An 18800-nucleotide genomic window follows, 5' to 3' on the forward strand; every position below is an offset into this window, starting at 1 on the left:
TGGAGAAAAGGCTCTGTGAAACAGGCTTGTCCTCCCCATTTCGATTTTGTCTTATGGAGTTCACGAATGCAAATAGGGCGTCAGTACACACGGCAAACATGCACACAGCTTTACTGTCAGCCCACAACATGCACAGACATACAGGGAACTGTATTGTCAGTCCTCTGTGTCCATCGTGAGCAAATATGTGACATCTCCCCAAAGTTAAAGTCAGAAGCCTTTTGTTTGTGTGACAAACAAAAATCACCCACTTGCATCTGCGTCCACTGATTTAAAGATGCTTTAAGAAGTATAAAGAAATGAATTAACATATTTATTGCAGTTACAGTCTCTGTCAGCTATACTTTACGGCAGGTTCCAGCCTTGTGTTTTGAATGTTGTTGGATTTAGATTATGTGTTAAAACTCCTGAGCTGGGGTCACTCACCATCATCTTTTCCTTTTAACCTTAAATCCTTTTGCAGCTTCTCTACTGGCTCCGTGTTTCTGTGTCTTCCTCGTCCGTTCACTCACTCTCTGGAAATATACAGTGCTCAGTTTTATTAGTGTGTGAGTGCCTAAAATGGACTCATACATTTAACTAAAGTGCCTGGGATTTAACAACTTAATGTGGTGTGAATACAGGTTAGGAGCTGTGAGATGCTTTTAAGATAACTTAAAATATAGGGCACAAAAAAAAAAAAAAAAAAAAGCTGATGAACGTTACATAAAAATCATTTCTGACCCACTAACAGCTACTTGTTCTCTTTCACTAGAAAGGTCACTATTTCTGATTAAAATGTCAGATCTTTCCACTGAACCCTGATACACTATCTGTCTGCTGCTGTCACTGTCTGCTGCTTCAGCTCATGGGTGCGTTGGTTTTATGTCTCACGAGTGGATGGTGGGTTGATAGTCGCTTGGTGTTAACAGGACACGTTGGTGCTGACGTGGAGGTGCGACGTTCCGGCTGAAAAACGAAAAGATCAATCCTAGACCATAACCCTGATTGTGGAGCATCAGGCAGCTGTTCTGGACTTTGACACAACATCCACATGATCAGTCTGCCGCCGCAGTCAGGCACAACAACAGCACATGCGACATCACAGATAAGCACAGATGTCACGACGTAGATTTTTTGTTCAAAGTTTAAAAGGGGACATTTTGAGGTTTTAGAATCCTCTGTAATTCATTTAATTTCTAAGGTGCAAAGCAGAGTTGGGCTGAGCAGCACTTTACATATAAGTCATATGAAAGTAATGAAGGGAGGCAGCAGCTTTTGTATAAAGATATTTGAACAAAATATATAGAACATTAGTCTATTTTTTTCACTTAGCAAACAGTAATTAGTACAATATTCATCTTCTTTAATGGTGCCCAAAACTGCAAAATGATAAACTGCATTAAGTCGCAGTACCGTATTGAACGAATTGCTCAGTTGTTCACCTCAAGTAAAGTAATAAACGACTGACATAAAGGGAAAAAATGTGTCTACATCCATGGCCATGAGCTATCACATTCAGAAAGTAGAAATACTCACAAAATGCAAGTAAAATCTCTGCATTAAACATGTTACTTAAGTAAAAGTACAAATGTGGGTATATGAGTAAATAAGTAAAATGCAGATTGACTCCTTTTCAAAATAATTTATTTTGTTATGGATTATGATGCATTAGTGTGCCTTCTAACCTGCTGACACCCCACCCCCTCCATATATCGTAAGAAACTACTGTATCAACTACACCAATCAGAATAATGTGCAGCACAAAGTTCTTTAGAAAGTTCTCTATTATCAAATGTACATACACAGGTACAATACAAGTACCTGAAATTTGTACTTAAGCAGAGTAGATGTATGTTGCATCCGTCCCACCAGCATGAAAATAAAATCACTCTTGTCCCCTCGTGTTAATGAGGTGGATGATTAGAAAAATGGGTGAGGCAAATAAGATTTTTCAATTATTTTGTAAACAATATTTAGTAATAACACAGTAATAAGACAATTTAATCTAATTAGAGAAGATATTTTAGCACTTTCCCTCAGCTTCCTTCACACAGATAGTACACACTGAGTTGCCATCACACACGTTAATGTGTGTGAGCACATTTGGCCTCATCACTCTGGTTAAACTGGGGTCTCCCTAAGGCTGTTTTCATTGGACCTACAGCTGAACTCCGATGTTTCATAATGAGCCGAGCACTCCCTCCGATTCTGCCTCTGCTCTTCCAGCTCACACAAACATGGGATCTGACCAAAGCACTGAATCATAATCATGAAACATAAACAACCGGTGGCTCATTAGCTAAAGATTTGGCCATGACACATCAATCGCCCCCAGGCCGTCACGTCATTAAATCTCTTCTGTGTTAGTTCACACTGACAGTGGAATTAACTTGCTGATGCCTGGCATCTTATCTGCTCTGCAGGATGTGCTCTTTGTGTTGGAGCGAAGCCTTGAAGGCAGATTGTTTGTCAATCAGGGACGATAAGGACAACAGATAAACTCATGCAAATGGATAGATGACAAACCCAAACACATATGTATAATAAAACTAAAAGACTTCACGCCTCTTACAGCTATTTAAATAAACATGAAAACAGTGTATTAACCCTTTACATAATCGGTTTATCTATCTTTACCACCATATTTCCAGTCTTTACCTAGAAAGTTTGGAGAAATGAGAGACAACATTAAAAGGACAAGGTTTCCCCCTGCTGGTATAAAGGAGCAATGAAATATTTTCCTCTCCTGTGGTCTCCTGTGATTTTAAGTAGCTCAGAAATAAATGAATAAATAAATAACAAATCTTTAGCAGACAGTGAGCTCAGTGGGCTCAATTTAAATTGTAGCTTCCCTAAAAAGTCAAAAAATATAAAGACAGTTTTTAATGACCTTGATGTCTGACTGATAGTTCATAAAGTACATGCAGAGTGAAAGAGTGAAAATGTTCACAAGTTCCTTTTTTACTTGCAGTTCCTTAGACCCTGAGGTTTTGGTTAAAGCCTTTTGATTTGTGGTGTGAGCATTTCAAATGTCATGTCCTATGTAGCGTAAATAACGTCTGGGAATTCACCATTACTAATGCATCATTTGCTCTGCAAATTACATGCAAACGCCGTTGTTATCATTTCAGTTGTCCATCAACAGCGTGGTTTGTTTTCCTCTTGACTTGGTTCAAATGCAGAAATGTCAATTATCCTCATTGCTGAAGAGGCGAGACCGCTTAAAAACACATCTCTGCAATTGAGAGGTTTGTTTATTATTTATCTCATGGGCTTTAATGGTTACTGTTGAGAACAGTAACAAGACCCTAGACAGTTACATTCTGTATATCAGGTGCAGTGCATTTTGCATCATTTTAGTAAAATTAGCTGGGAAGCTGAGAACATGCAGCTCTGGGGAGACATAAAGTACTGAAAATATTGTTACTTAATTGGTTTAATGAATGAATTCAGGAAAAAACACATCCTCGTGGTGGCTCTCGCCTTTTATGTATGAAAACTAAAGACAAGATTTGACTTTCTTCATTCTTTGGCACACCAAAGCACAATTTAATTCAGTCAAAAACAAAACGTACAAAAGTTAAATTCAGTCTACTGCAAACAAACCATCATCATTCAGTAGTTACAAATGTCTCTGAGATCACTTAGTAGCTTTTTGTGGCTTCACAGGCCTAAAATAAGATTCAGATGTGGTCAAACAATCAGAAATGGGTAAACATGTGTAAATAAATTAAAATTGAATGACCAGTGTAGTTGCTATTGTGGCCTGTCCACGCTGGTGATAAATCAACCGTGAGGCCACAGTTTAACAGGGCAAACAAGTATTGTTACAAGTATGTTGCCATCATGGCTCAGTATATATATATTCAGTGTAGCTACCTTCAGCAATGCACATCACATGGACTCCATTAAAATCAGAGTATTTCTACAGAGGAGCACAACAGCAACAAGGACAGGGGGATGTAAACTGTTTAAGTAAATGATTTAATAGATGATGTCGACTTTCATGAGACACAAGCTTTATTTTTTTTGTGAAGCCTGTTGTCTGTTACGTACAGTGCTGCGACGAAGTTTCTGCACACACGCAAATACACATGCAGTCTGCCGTCTATTTAAATCAGTCTGTTTGAAAGCGATCACCCTTAGCAATATGGTCATATTTTAGTCAACTGAATAAATACAATGATTTTATTGATGTTTCATAAATATTTGATTTAACTGTTGTTTGAAAGGGATGTGTCTTGTTTTAGCAATTTGTTAAGCTACCTTGGGGCCTTACAAAAACTAAAACCTGTAACTTCAACCTGAAAGATAGACCTGTAGACTATTGGTTATGACACTTAATCTCTCTCTCTTTTTTTTTTTTTTAAATGCATCTTCATAAAATTCATGTTTTAATAAAAAGATATGTAACATTATTTGGGTTTCAAATAGAGACCTTTGCTTTCCCTGTGTATCTCAACACTATATAAAGTAAGAGCATAATTCTGTAATTTTAAAGAGCAGTTTTCAATCAGGTTGGTTTGTATGTTAACCGGATCTCTCTAAAAGTCATTTCTTTTGGGTCAGTTTCTGCTTATTCTATGATTCATAGCTCAGGATGGATTTGCCATCTTGCACTGAACTTTAGCTGCTTGCTTTGCCTCAAAGGAAAAGACTGCACTATAGAATAAGGATGATCTGTTTATCTGATAATAGCTTGAGTGTTGCAGGAAAAGGTGGTAACAAAAATCCACTAAAATGTTTTTTCCCAGCTGTATAAAATATACGACTAAACTATAGCACTGAAATAATAAAAAAAATAAAAACTATTTGTGTGTATTATGGTGGAGTCATTATTTAAAAAACTTCTTCAATCATTAATTTTACACATATACGCAGTGTTTGTGAGTGTTTTCTTTAGAAAAATGATTTCATGAGCGACAGCTGGAGAAAAATTAAATACCGTTAATCTATAAAACACGACATACAAAAACTTTTTCACAGCACTGCATCTTCCCTTGAAACAGTATGGGCTTTACAAAAGCAGTAACAGGGCACTGTCAGGGATTTTCGTTGCTCACACAGAGTGCAGCAGTGTGTGTGCAAATGTGCGTGGAGTGCAGAGACATTTCAAAGCCATTTGGTGTCTGAGGGCAGATAGTAGGGGTGAAATAGTCTTTCCTGGGCACAGATTTGCAGAGCAGCGTGTGTGTGCATCAGTAGCCGTGGAAACCGTAAGGTGAAGTAGCTGACGAAGCCCTCGGGCAGCTCGCCGAGAGTCTCCTGCACCTCTGGTGGCAACTCATGATAGTGGTGCTTCTGTAAGGTGCAGAATGCAAAAGGTCATACACAGACTGAAGTTGTCAGGTGTGCATGTGGGAAAAGAAAAAAAGTCCAGTCTGACCTTGTTCCTCATTGCTCTCAGCAGATCTCGGACTGAGTTTCCTTTATATGTTCTGAATCGCCGCAAATCTAAAAAATGTACATGAAAGAATCAAATATTTTCCTCCAACAGTTTAAACAGTGCAGGTATGTGATTCTGTGTGGGCACATACCTGTCTGCAGAGGTACAGAGATATGCATCCTCCAGTTAGTTCGTACCACAAATCTTCCTCCGCTTTCCAGTCGGACCACAATGGGACTGTCTGCTGGTTCTTTCTCTATGCGGTCACTCACATCCTGGATACAACACGCAAATCATTGTTTCTACAGTCGACAAACACTTAAGGCTAAGCAAGAAACTCTACACTGAAGTATAAATTAATTCCCCTATCACACACTTGCTGCACAGTGCTGATTATCACAACATGGACAATAAACATCACAAATTTTAAACCAGAAAGCACAAAGAGACTACCCCTCTGTGTATCCCTGACAAAATAACCAAAACCATTTAACAGACCTGAAAAAACAGGAGCTGCTTTTCAGGGCTCCAGAAGAACGGATGTTTGAGGACGCAGGCGGTGGAGGGACGGGACTCTGCCTCGGCACTGATCATTTGCTCGATCAGATCCTGAGCTATGACGTCATCTGTGATGACAGAAATATAAATTCTCTACTTTGATTACTTTGTAGAAAATTATGCCTGTCTCAGCACAACCTTGCGCTGTAATTAATATTTTCGAAAGACGCAGTTAGCAACCTTCTGCAAGCTGACTGAATTTTTTTGTCATGTTCTGTCACTTTTCTGTTCATTCGTGCTATTTATGGACATTTTTATATGTTTTGTTGGTATTGTTTATCATTTTGTAATGGATTGGCATCTTCTTGTTATTGTGCATCCCTGTGTAGCTGCATTTTGTCTTCTCTTTGAAACAGTAATTCAGAGGCTCCAGCCTATGGCTCTCATGACCTCTCGGCCCCAGGGGTCTATGCCTGGTAGGCCTGTTTATCCATCAATGAAGGACACAGTCATACGAAGTTTGCAACTATGTGTTTATAATGGAATTGACCTTTAGCTATGGATTAAATCATGTAACACAAAAATATATGTGACAGAGAAATTTATAAAACTGGATGTAAAAAATGTCAGGAGTCAATTAAACTAGCTACAAAAGTCACTGACTACACAGGAAAATGACTGCTTATTATTGCAATATGTTCAACAATATAGATTACTACACTTGATGAACAAGTCCAGAGACAACCCTCACCGTGTATCTCGTCCATAAAATGTGAGAGTGAATATTCTCCCGACAGGATGTTGGCCTGCCGTCTCAGTGAATCCCCAAAAGGATGCTGCCCCCTGCTGACCACATAGTAAAACACACAGCCGGCAGAGAACACATCCACTGCTGCAGTCTGAAGAGAGAAAAATGGAATCAGTAGGTTGAAAATATAAAAAAATCCAAACTACATTAAAGATGGAACATTGTGTAGAGCCTCTTGGCCCTCATTTATGGGTTACGTTGAGATGTGCAAGGAGATATTTGAGACTAGAAAAACATGAAAAATAAAATATAGTGGTTTGAAATAAATAATTTCTACAGATGCAATTTTAAAACTTGAAAACTTGAAAATCTGGGCCCACAATGAAAACTGGTCTATTAAAAAATGAAACTGGCTTATCACATATGACAAAAAGAATATGGACAAAGTTTTAAACTGTCAGTTTGGTATTTTGAGAATGTTTGTCAATTTTGTTTGATTATAAGTTGGCTGAATCGATTCTGTGGCTCAAATTTTAAGCACTGTTCACTTTAATCTCACCGGTTTATTTCCAGGTGTGTATCGCAGGACCTCGGGAGCTATCCATCCTTCAGTTCCTGGTATTCCTGACCGCAAAGAAAAGCTGCTCCGACCATCCAGGATTTTCTTACAGAGCCCGAAGTCAGAAATGAGAGCGCGGACCTGACCCAGCGCATTTGGACCAGAAAGGAGGATGTTTCTAGGCTTCAGGTCACGATGCACTACAGACAGAGAAGATGAAGGGCAGAGCGGAAGTTTTCAGCAGAGAAAAACAATATTTCTTGAAATGTTCTCTATAAGAAACAAACATCACAGTGCATGTTTATGTTTTTATGTGCATCTCATACCTATGTTGAGTGAATGGAGGTGTGAGAGGCCACACATGGTCTGCTCCAGTAGGGTTATAGGATTCAGCTCAGGAAAGCTGATGCAAGCTGAATCTTCCACATACTGCAGAGAAAACCAAGACATAATGATACACGCAAAAACATGCTAAATGTAAAATACTTCATAATGGTAATTAGAACTACTGACCGCCTGGCAGTACTTTGCCAAACACTGACCTGTTGCAGGGTTGCAACACACAGTTCGATGGCGATGTACGTAAACAGACGGTCTCTCTCTGTGCAGAAGTACCGGATGACATTTGGGTGTGTGTCAGACTCTCTGAGAAGCTGCACCTCTCGCTCTGCTACCTCGACACACTCCGGCAGGATTCGCTTCACAGCAACATGGCGTCCATCAAATTTACCCCTAATATCCCAAAAACAAGTTGTCTTACAATTACTGCTGTTTTTTTTTTTTTACACACACACACACACACACACACACGTACGTTTGTTACTACTGACAATTTTCCAATACATACCAGAAAACATTGTTAATTTTCTACCTGTAATTCGTTTACCTACTAGGGTATTTTGTTATAACAAACTGCTCATTCATATACATTATATATTGTGAAAAGTTTGTGCAACATTCTCTATAGTAAACGATACCATTTCAGTTTCACTTGTGCCTTCTTAATACAACAAATAACAATAAAATTATGCACTTTAACAGATTACTTCCTCAAACTCTTGCAAGATAAAATGTCTGCAAGTTGATTTTCATTGTGTAACTGAATATTTGGATAAATAGAACTCAATCTAAAATGTATGTTTTTGAAAAATAGCAGTAATGTATAGTATAGCTATGATGCAGTTAATGATCTAACACATCTAAACCCACTAATACAGTCTTCTGAGTATAATAGTGTAAAACACATGGATGCAATATGTGCAGATACCTGAAGACAAACGTTCCTGCTGTGCCATGTCCAAGTACCTCAGATGAAGAGAAGGAGATTTTGCCCACGTACACCTCCTCATTGTTACCTTCTGAAATATGTGGGTAAAAAAACAAAAAGAGAGAAATTCATATCATCTTAACAGTGAAGGACTGATGGAAATAATGTACAGTTTGTTTAAACACACAATAAAATTGTTTTTTTTTTACCTTCTGTGGGTTTGTGCCCACTGGTGTCATTTGTATCAGAATCTGAGATGCTACTGCTGTGTGAGAGAGTGTAAGAAGTAGGTGGAGGGTCAGCGGATGCGGACGGAGAATCTGGATACAAAAAGGTCAGGATACAGCATTTCAGAATGAGTATTAAAGACCAAAAAGGTTTTTAATAAATGCTGCTTCAGTATTAATTCATGTATTTAAATAATCCTTTATTTCTCAAGTGCAATGCAAAGAAACGTTTGATTAAACTCCACCTGAAACTTATTAAATAAAGACAATTCAAAGCAACAGGGAGCTCATTTTAACAGTTCTGTACCAGTGGAGAGGTTTCTTTCAGTAGAAAGGCTTGTGTCTGAAGAAACCAAGGTCACAGCGTTACTGCTGGGCTGCATACGCTGGAGATGAGACTCGAAAGCCTCCTCCAGCTGTCTATGAGCTTTTAGCTGCTGTGCTGCAGACTGGAGAAAGAAAGACACGCACACACGCAGGTTGAGAGATCAGTATTGACAACATTGATGAGGGTGAATACATAAAGCTCTTCTTGGACAGCGCTGCCAATAACAGTAACCCCCATTCAGCCTTCTGTTTGTAATATACCAATGCTATGATCATGTTTAAGTCTTCAGCTGTGTCACAGATGCAAGAATATTTATGGTCCATGTGGGCTGGGGACTCACATGTGACTGACACAGATCAAACTGAACCAAACTATATGTCCAGGAAATATACAGTAAAGTTACAATTAATTTGGGAATAGGTTTCTAACAAAACCCTGTGACCTAAGTAGGCACACATATTAACAACAGACAGACACGAGATGTGCAAACTTACGCTTGGATACGTGAGTGCAAAGGCCAGCCATCCCCCCAACAGCAGTGTCAGAACAGCCAGAGTCAGAAGGTCTTGAGTTATATAGACAGGTAGCACAGCAGCAGTCCTCTGACCGTCTCCTGATCTCCTCCCATCAGCTTCTCGTGTATTAGCATTAGCATCACTATGGCTCCCAGTCTGGAACTGAAGGACAAAAACAAGAAACAATGGAAATATGATGAGGATTCACTGCGTTTGTCCTCTTTGTCTTCCATGTTGGAGAGACATTTTGCTGTAACTTACATATCGCTGGTGGTAGTAGGAGGAAGGGGAGACAGGGGAGGCAGGAGCTCGAGGAGGGATGACTGCCTCACCAGAACGCTGCAGGGGTACAGGGAATTCCCTCAGCATGGTGGTGTGGGCAACTGGAGGGAGCTCATGATGACCTAAAGCACACAAACCGACAGATGCAACACATTCTGAGCTGTGTGAGTGTCTATGTATGACTTATTGCACAGACAAGAAAGTGACTCCAACCACTGCACAAAGAGAAAATGGGTGAATTTAGAAAACTTCTCATTTCACAGCAAGAGTTTTTGTTTTTCATTGCTATGTTGAAAGGATTTGGAAGAAACTGTTATGGGGCAACATGGAGAGAGACTGCAAAAACTAAACACTAAAAATCTTCTTTTCTTCTAATATGACAGAAAGATCATATCTGGAAAACTCCAACAGTACAACTAACACAAGATCCAGCTGAGCAACATCATCAGAAAAAAAATTCATTTTAGACGACAGTTTAGAGGGAAGGATGCTTAATGTCTTTGATGTCTTTGTCTGATCTTTTTCTGCATCACTCCTTGGGTTTTTAGTTGGAGGAGCTAAAGTGCAAGGAAAAGACACAAGTGAAGGAAGGACCCTTTTTATGTGTTTGTGTGTACCTATTAGCAACCACTGGTTTTTCTGGCTGTTTGTGCTCCCTGGTGGATAGCGCACCTCAGTGGACGGCGTGATCTCACACTCCCCTCGCTCTCTGACCGTCACTCCAGCCGTCAGCGGACCTTCAATCCGTGCCAGGGTCAGACCCCGCGGCTGTTATTGCAACAAAGAGCATAAAGCAGACACATTACTACTCTCTTTTTATGACCACAATCATTATGAGATATTTACTTAGATGCAGCTGATATACTGTAATAAACTTATGCTATTTCAAAGCCAGAGGAATGTGAGTTTAAATACAGATGTTAATGCCCACTGATATGTAATAAAAACTGATTGTGTAAACTCACCACTAACGAGACTCCATGGTGAACAAGGGAAATTGAGGCGTAGAGGTGGGAGTCCAGTTTTCCAACGTAGAGAGTGGGTCTTAAGAAAAAGAGTAATTTGTGCAGGTCAGTTTCTTTCCACATTTCTCGGCTGAAACAAAACTGTACAAAAGTTAAATTGTATCTTTCCAGGAACACTGAATGCAGTTTGCATTATAGCATCACAGCGGCGCTCAAACATGCAGTTTTATGTTGTTACAGTTACAGTACACATACTGTTGTTACAGTACACATAATCTCTTTTATGATCCAATGCACCAGAACAAGTGTCACTGAAGCAGCAAAACAGCCTTACATCATTATGCTCCCACAACTACTGTGGATACTATTTTTGGGATTGAGGGCCTCTCCTTTCTTTGGAACAAAGGCTGCATCCATGAGCCCAAATGACTCATGTTTAGTCTCATCAGACCAAAGGACAGACTTCCAAAGTGTGTTCACAGGCAAACTTCAGCTTTGATGTGCTGCTGTGTGATTAATGGAGTTTTTCTTGAGCAAAGACCTCGAAGCCCACCAGGATTAAGAGCCCTCACAAAAATCTTCCTTGAAACATCAAGTCCAGAAAAGGTCAATTCAGCAGAAATCTTGCACTTTAAACCGCACCCAGGTTTGTTTCTAGCAGTTTTTGTTCTACATGCGCTTTGCAATTATGTAATGCACACCTTCTCCAGACAATAAAGTACTCGGAAAAGACAATATAGCTCCCACCCCCCATAGGAGGACTAATAATTGTGACCACCTTAATATTTACTACAGTGACGTTAGAGGAAGCAGAGGTAAAGAAGGTGCAGGACTTTAAAAGTACTTAGGGGCAACAGTTCAGAGCAACAGTAGAGACGGTGGCACTGAAGAAGAGACAGGAGGCAGAGATGGAGGTAGTGGAGTTTAAGACGTTGAGGTTCTCTTTGGGAGTGACAAGGATGGACAGGATCAGGAATGAGGACATCAGAGGGACAGCTCATGTTAGAAGTTTTTTGAGATAAAGTCAAAAAAGCCAGACTGAGGTGGTTTGAACATGTTCAGATGAGAGACTGAATACTGTCTCAGCTAAAATGAAAAGAAGAGCTATGAAGCAAACTTGAAGATTTATTTTACATTCCAACATGTAGCAAATAGGGGCTTGGCACTGAATAATGTTCAAAGTAATGTTTTTAAAATGTTGCAAACATCCTGGGGAGGCTAATGACCTTGACTGTACCAACTGCAGTGGTGAAAAAAAGGGCATGTTATTCAGCCGTATCTCCAGGAAGACATTCATAGTGTTTTACTTAGTTGTACATAAGAGAACAAAGAAAAAAATAGAGCTAAAAGAGAAAGAAACACATTCAACTTCAACGTACTTTCTCAGCTATATGCAGATGATCAATAACATGTTGAAGCGAGTGTGAATTTTGGAAATCTAGACAAATCTACAGACACCCCCCCTGGTGTAGGGGGGGTACTGAGAGGAGGTTCAGGAGTTTTTAAACACCCAACAAGCTGTTTTTGCAGAGTAAAAAAAACAGGTTTACGAACCATTTCTGACTTTAGTGTGTTATCAATGGGATGGGATGAAAGCAATTTCCCCTCGGGGATAAATAACATATTTCGGATTCTAACTCTCATTCTGAATGTCTGCAACAAAGTTCACGCATATAGAAGCTTTAAGAACATCATGGAGTTCTTGTCGCTTTTGTCGATGCATGTGCTTACAGTAAAGTAAAGTTTTTCTCTTACACAAGTTGTGTTTGTGCACTGGCTTGCTCCTTCACAAACTGATAGCTCCACTTCAGTGTGGAGTGTGCATCTGCCTGATTGTTGGCAGAGGAGAAAGTAAGGAAGCGCAGCGTTTCCAGGGCAAGGGACAGGTGGGGAGCGTGTCTTAACGAGTCACCAGAGTACAGGTAGACCCCCACAACAGGTGATCCATAGTTTTGACTCCACAGGACGTCACCTAGAAGACAAAGACAGAGTTTTACTGGAGGACAGAGATGAACCTAATGCATACATACAGCCCATCACATAGAAAGATAAATGTAAATATATATATACGAAAACCAAACAACTGTCTTTACCTGACTCCCTGTCAACTGTCACAACAAGACCATCGCCACTTGACACAAGATGAGCCATTTCTGGAAGAAAATCAGGTAACAGAGGCTAATGTTGGACAAATTGGATTTCATCATCTTTGGTTTATTTCTCAAGAGATTTCACACATTCTCAGTCACTTCATTGTTCAACCCTGAACCCCTTTATCGGGTTGTTTTAACAGAAATATTTAAATCAATTTGACTATGATTTAATGCTAGAAACATTGAAAACACACATTACGCTGACTCAAATCTGGGTAAGTCAGCAGATGTATGTGCAGACTTTAGAGACACTGCAAGTCATTCTCATCAAGACTTAGTCAACTAAATGTCTACAAGTGAACACAGGGCTTTTAATGCTCTAACTGGCCACATTTCCATTCAACTAATCAAGCAAATGAAGCTGCCATGTCAGTCAGTCTAACGGAATGTGCATAGGGACGTACTGTAGTCTTGCTTCTCATCATACGGTGGAGCAGAGTAATCATTGTATGTAGCATTCCATCGCAGCTCCTGTGTTTTGGTATCAAACACGGTGACCACATATTCTGGAAAACCAACAGCTCATAAATTTCAGGCCAAGATGCATTAAAAAAAAAAAAAAAAAACCTCAAACATGTGTGTGTGCACATGTGTGACATACCAGTGCGTCCAATGTAGAGCAAAGGACTATTGGGGCAGATGGATTCAGAGGAGGAGGTGGTTAAACTGGTTTGTTTCTCACCTGTCTCAGGATCCACAACAAACCACACATCCTGCTTTTTACCTGCGTGCACACCCACAAAACTATCAACAAAATATTTATACTGTATGTCTACTGTCTGTCTGTGTCCATCCGCTGCGCGCACATACATTTCTCTGCATGTCTCACACAAACACACAGGGTCTCACCTGTGTAAAGTATACCATCTGAGCTCCTGCAGGGAGCTGACTGAACCAGCTCTGGGATGGTAAATGGCAGTTTCTGCAAATAAAGCAAAACAATGGGGTCATTGAGTGGAGAGAAGAGAGAAACAAACTGACACAAACAAACGCACAAAGCATTCCTCACCATAAGCCCTTCCTTGTGCTTGCCGCCCAGGATATATAAACTGCCATCATTGGGGTCTGGGAGAAAACCCGGCCTACAAAAACAATCACATATCATCTCTTTGTACATAACTTTATACTGTTGCTCATTCAGCACCAGGGAGGGGCTGTGTGAGATTTGAATCCAAGGTGTTTGCTCTACTGTGTTTGATCAGCTTTGATGTGAATGTGTTTGACTATTCCTTGTTTGCCTTTTGAATTTCAGGGCAAACTGACAAATTCATTTCTTATCGTATGTGTCCAACCTTTTAGATTTATAGTTAAATTGTACTGTGCCAGAAAAGTTGGAACAATATGTAAACTGTGATTCAGTGTTAATATTACAAAACATAATTTTTTATTTTGATGCCAACAACACAACTCAACACGCTTGGAGGTGTTTACCACAGCATTGCATCACCTTTTTAGTTAAACAACAATTTGAACTTTAAGTGTTAAGGAACTGGGGATCCTGATGTCTTGTTGTATTTATAGCTTCATAACGCTCCAAATGTTTTCAATGGGTGACAGGTCTGCACGGAACAGTTTAGCACCTGGACAAAGGCATCCTGTTGTGTGCAGAATGAGGTCCGACACTGTGTTGCTGAAATAATCAAGAGCTTCCCTAAATAAGGTGTCATCTGGATGGCAGCATTCTTTGCCCCCAAAACAGTGCATTCATATAGTCGTCAGGACCCTTTCACGGCTTTTTTCCCTACTCATTTTTCTACACTCAGTGCCCCATTATGACAAAGTGAAAACAGAATTTTAGAAATGTATTAAAAAGAAAATTAATGAAAAATCACATTGGTCTAAGAATTCAGTACTTGGTTAAAGCACCTTTGGCTGCAATTACAGCCTCAAGTGTTTTTGGGTATGAGTCAACAGGCTTTGCACACCTGGACTAGGGGACTTTCTGCCATTCTTCTTTGCAAATAGCCTAAAGTTATCCCACAGCACGATGGTGCAACCAGCATGCTTCACTGTAGGGATGGTATTGGACAGGTTATAAGTGCCTGATTTCCTCCAGACATTACATTTAGAATTAGGGCCAGAAAGTTTCATCAAAGCAGAAAATCTAGTTCCTTACAGTCCTTTCTGTGTTTTTTGCAAAGTCCAACTGGGCTTTTGTTTGTTTTCTGTCTAGCCACTCTGCTATAAAGTCCAAATTGGTGGAGGACTGCAGTGATGGTTGTCCTTCTGCAACTTTGTCCCATCTCCACACAGTACCTCTGGAGCTCAGTCAGAGTGACCATCGGGTTCTTTGACACTTCTCTTCTTAAGGCCCTTCTTCTCCACTTGCTCAGTTTGTCTAGCTGACCAGCTCTTGGAAGAGTCCTGGTTGTTTCAAACATACATTTGAAAATAATGGAGGTAACTGGGAAACTCTTGGGAACCTGCAGTGCAGCAGAATTGGTTTTCCAATAATCCTGTCTCTGAGCTCTGCAGGCGGTTTCTTTGACCTCGTGGCCTTTGTTCCTATTACAGCGTGCAATGTTAGCTGTGAAGGCCTATAGAGAGGTGTGTGCCTTTCCAAATCATATCCAGCTAATTGAATTCACCAAAGGTGGACTCCAATCACCATGTAGAAACATCTCAGCAAAGATCAAGAGAAATGGGAGGCACATGAGCTAAATTTTAAGTGTTGTTACAAAGGCTGTGAACAGTTAAGACAATAAGATATTTCAGTTTTTCCTTTTTCATGAATTTGCAAACATTTATAAAAAAAAAATGTTTTCACTTTGTCATCATGGGATACTAAGTGTAGATTATGAGAAAAAAATAATAATTTAGAAAAACTGTAGCATCAGGCACCAACAAATTGCAAAAAGTGAAAGAGGTCTGAAAACTTTCTGAATGCTTGGTTTACTGTTCAGCATTATTAGAGCCCTCACACAGATGTGCAAATTATCCAAGCTGTTTGCATTAATGTGCCCCAGCACCATCGCATATTCTGTCTTTTGAACTGTGCACTGATAACACGTTAGGTGGTCCCTCTCCTATTTAGCATGGTGGCCAGGGTGTCCATGATTTCCAAAAAGAATTTCTAATCTTGACTAGTCAGACTACCCCTCATTTAGCCTCAGTCTATTTTAAATTAGGAATGTTCCTGTATCTTGTTTATATGCGTTTTTGTTTTAAGTTGCTTAAGTTGGTTTCCAGAGGCGTTCCTGAGCCCATGCAGGGATTTCCATTACAGAATTGTTTTTCCCTGAGGGCCCAAACATCACAGTCATTCAAGATTGGTTTTGGCTTTATCATTTGCATACACACATTTCTCTGGATTCTGTGAATGTTTAAATGATATTATATATGGTAGGTGATGAAATCACCAGCTTTTTTGCACTTTTTGTTGAAATTGTATTTTTTCCACACAGTGATGAACCACGCGCCATCTTTATTTTTGGTAACTCAATGGGAAGAACACCTGGCTGTGATGCAGAAGTCTCTCAGATCAAATGCAGAGAAAAATGTCATTGTAAAATGTATGTGCACGCAATGACAATAGGAGACCTTCTTCTTCTTAGTCTGGAAAAACAGCCCCCAATGCATATATTTGCATTGTTTTTACATTTACACTATGCCCAAACTTCTCTGGAAATACACCAAGCGTTGCTTTGTGTTCAGCTTCATAAAGCACTTTTTAAACTTCTATTTTGAAACTACTACATAAATGTTTTAGCTGTACGTGTGCGACTATGAGTAAGTGTGTGTGTGTGTTACCCACTCTGTGAGGTAGACAGGCACTTGAATAATGGGGTCTGAAATTAATAAAAGAACAATTACATATTACAGTGATATTTATTTAAATAAATATGCATTTATATGCGTATGTAAATAAACATGTATGTGTAGGAACCTTCTCTTAAGGTCCACTTGATGTCTCCTGACTGTTTGGACACAGCATGCAGACTACCATCCAGGGTCGACACAAACAGCAGGGACTCTGGGACTGATCTCACTCCTCCAACCTAATTAATGACAAGAGAAACATAGAGAACTTCAAGGCCAGTTGGCTGAAAGGGAGGCCAATTGCCGTGTCATGCATCAAAGATTTCAGCATAGCTTGATAACATTGTGTGCGTCCGTGTGTCAGTAAGTGTGTGTGGGTGCGTCAGGTCTGGTGGGGGCTGATAGGCCAGTTCTACAGTAACTTTCTGATCAAATTATAATACAGAGTTCCTTATTTAGCAGGATATCCTTATTCACCCCCACCCCCTTCACAAAACTTAACTCTACACTAAGAGCTTGTGTGTGTGTTTTTGTGTGTCTGTGTTTGTTCACCGCTCCCATATTTGCCCATCAAGGGTTGGCGGCTCACAACAGAACTGAACAGAACAGCTCTGAGATACCTGGACCCCATAGAAAACACTGAACCAAGATATGCAAAGAGACACTAATTCACATGGTCAGACAGGAAGAAAATGGGCCCCCAGACACAAAGTAAAATTTCCCCCAGCCCAAGATTTTCTGTGTAATTTGTTGACTGTTTTCGGTCTCTTTATCCCTTTTTCCATTGTTTTCGCTCTCGCCCTCTCTTATCATTTTAGCCGTCTTTTTTGTGTCAATTTTATGTCTCTATCTGATCCTTTTGCGTTCTTTGGTCTTTTGCTGTCTCTGTTTTATTTTTATGCTTTTTTGAGTCACTGCAATCGGACTCGACCTCCAAATATTAAACTCAGTGACATACGTTCCTTTATGTTCTTTTTGTCTGTATAATGGGTATTTTCGGACTTCATGGTTGTCATCCTTTTGTCAATTTTAAAGGCATTTGGCATCTTGATTTTTGTTGCATCTTCTTTAAGTGTCTGTTTCTGGTCATCTTTGTCTTTGTGTTGTCTTTCTTTTGTCTCTTTATGGCTGTTTTGCATATCATTGTAGGCCTTTTTTCTGTCTTTTTGGTTATTTCTGGATCTCTGTAGTAATGTTAGGGCTCTATTGTTATTTGCCATCTCTTTGTAGTCGTTTATGTCTCATTATATTCTTCTTGTATCTGTTTATGGTCATTGTTGGCTCTTTGGTATATATTTGTAGGTGTTTCGTGTCTGTTTTGTGTATCTATTTAGTGGTTTTTGGTCTGTTCGGGGTCTTTTTGTGCTCTGTAAAGCAGTTTTGTGTGCTTTGTAGTCATCTTGTGTCTCTTTCTGACCATTGTTTTCATAGAGTTTTTCTGTCTACTGTGGCTACTTTGCCTCCTTTAATGTTCATTTTGTATTAGTTTGTGATCATTTAGTGCCCACTCATTAAGCTGTATGACTATTAAATAATAAATCTGTATTTCACTTCCTACAGAGCCCTGCCGACCTCACTGGCTCCTGGGGCGCCCTGTGCACAAACACGCACAAGCTGTATTAACTTTCTTCAGGCAATGTGGAATACCCAATAGGATGGCTTAACACTTTGTATGCCCTGTCATATCATGGAAACTTCAGTCGGTCCTGAAATAGACACAGAAACGCGGTGGGTTGCCAGTTGCTGTCTAAATAAGTTAGCAGACAGTGAAACATTAAAGTTTAGCATTACCTGAAAAAGTTTTCCTCCCCAGGACAGCAGGAGAACACACAGTAGCAGTCGTCCCCCCATGACACCCACGATCCTCTCTTTCATGGCTCTCAACAAACAGGACTGAAGCTATTGAAGTAACAACAGAGGTCGAACTCTCTCTCCATTTCCAGCGCTGGCGTCCACAGGCCACAAAGTTACCGTCGACCGCGTAACATCTCCATGGCCGTGCGGGCAGCTGCCAAAAATCCAAGCTAACAGTGCGTTTTAAAATCCACAACAAGAGCAACACAACCCTTCATTTCGCTGTCCCGTATTTCCGTGTTGGGACGGAACCCGTGACGTCAGTGGGTAACTGTCA

General features: G+C 40.0%; 1 protein-coding gene across 2 annotated transcripts; it reads right to left on the reverse strand.

Annotated features, from left to right (window-relative positions):
• Window positions 1-3402: 3402 nt before the first annotated feature.
• ern2 (endoplasmic reticulum to nucleus signaling 2) lies at window positions 3403-18782 on the reverse strand. 2 transcript variants are annotated; one of them, XM_067499124.1, is made up of 25 exons: window positions 18461-18782; window positions 18317-18375; window positions 16797-16908; window positions 16665-16698; window positions 13920-13992; window positions 13760-13832; window positions 13512-13634; window positions 13315-13416; window positions 12851-12910; window positions 12513-12729; window positions 10758-10836; window positions 10410-10560; window positions 9772-9914; window positions 9490-9672; window positions 8975-9116; window positions 8650-8760; window positions 8441-8531; window positions 7716-7905; window positions 7500-7602; window positions 7174-7373; window positions 6618-6765; window positions 5867-5994; window positions 5520-5643; window positions 5369-5436; window positions 3403-5283 (listed from the first exon to the last, which is right to left on the reverse strand). In XM_067499124.1, the coding sequence occupies exons 5-25, from the start codon at window positions 13920-13922 to the stop codon at window positions 5095-5097; spliced, it is 2628 nt and encodes an 875-aa protein (XP_067355225.1). In that variant the 5' UTR covers window positions 13923-13992; window positions 16665-16698; window positions 16797-16908; window positions 18317-18375; window positions 18461-18782; the 3' UTR covers window positions 3403-5094. The 2 variants fall into 2 exon arrangements, with proteins under 2 accessions (XP_067355225.1, XP_067355224.1); XM_067499123.1 differs by lacking the exon at window positions 18317-18375.
• Between the last annotated feature and the right edge of the window lie 18 nt (window positions 18783-18800).

Source organism: Channa argus, chromosome 3 (genome assembly GCF_033026475.1).
Source record: "Channa argus isolate prfri chromosome 3, Channa argus male v1.0, whole genome shotgun sequence".
In the NCBI taxonomy this organism is placed as follows: domain Eukaryota; kingdom Metazoa; phylum Chordata; class Actinopteri; order Anabantiformes; family Channidae; genus Channa; species Channa argus.

Coding starts and splice junctions, on each gene's coding strand:
- ern2 (XM_067499123.1), bottom strand. CDS start 18,544: ATGAAAGAGAGGATCGTGGGTGTCATGGGGGGACGACTGCTACTGTGT. Junction 13,993..16,664: donor GTGCCTGTCTACCTCACAGA/GTGGGTAACACA, acceptor TTGTTTTTGTAG/GCCGGGTTTTCTCCCAGACC. Junction 9,117..9,489: donor TTGCACTCACGTATCCAAGC/GTAAGTTTGCAC, acceptor TTCTTTCTCCAG/TCTGCAGCACAGCAGCTAAA.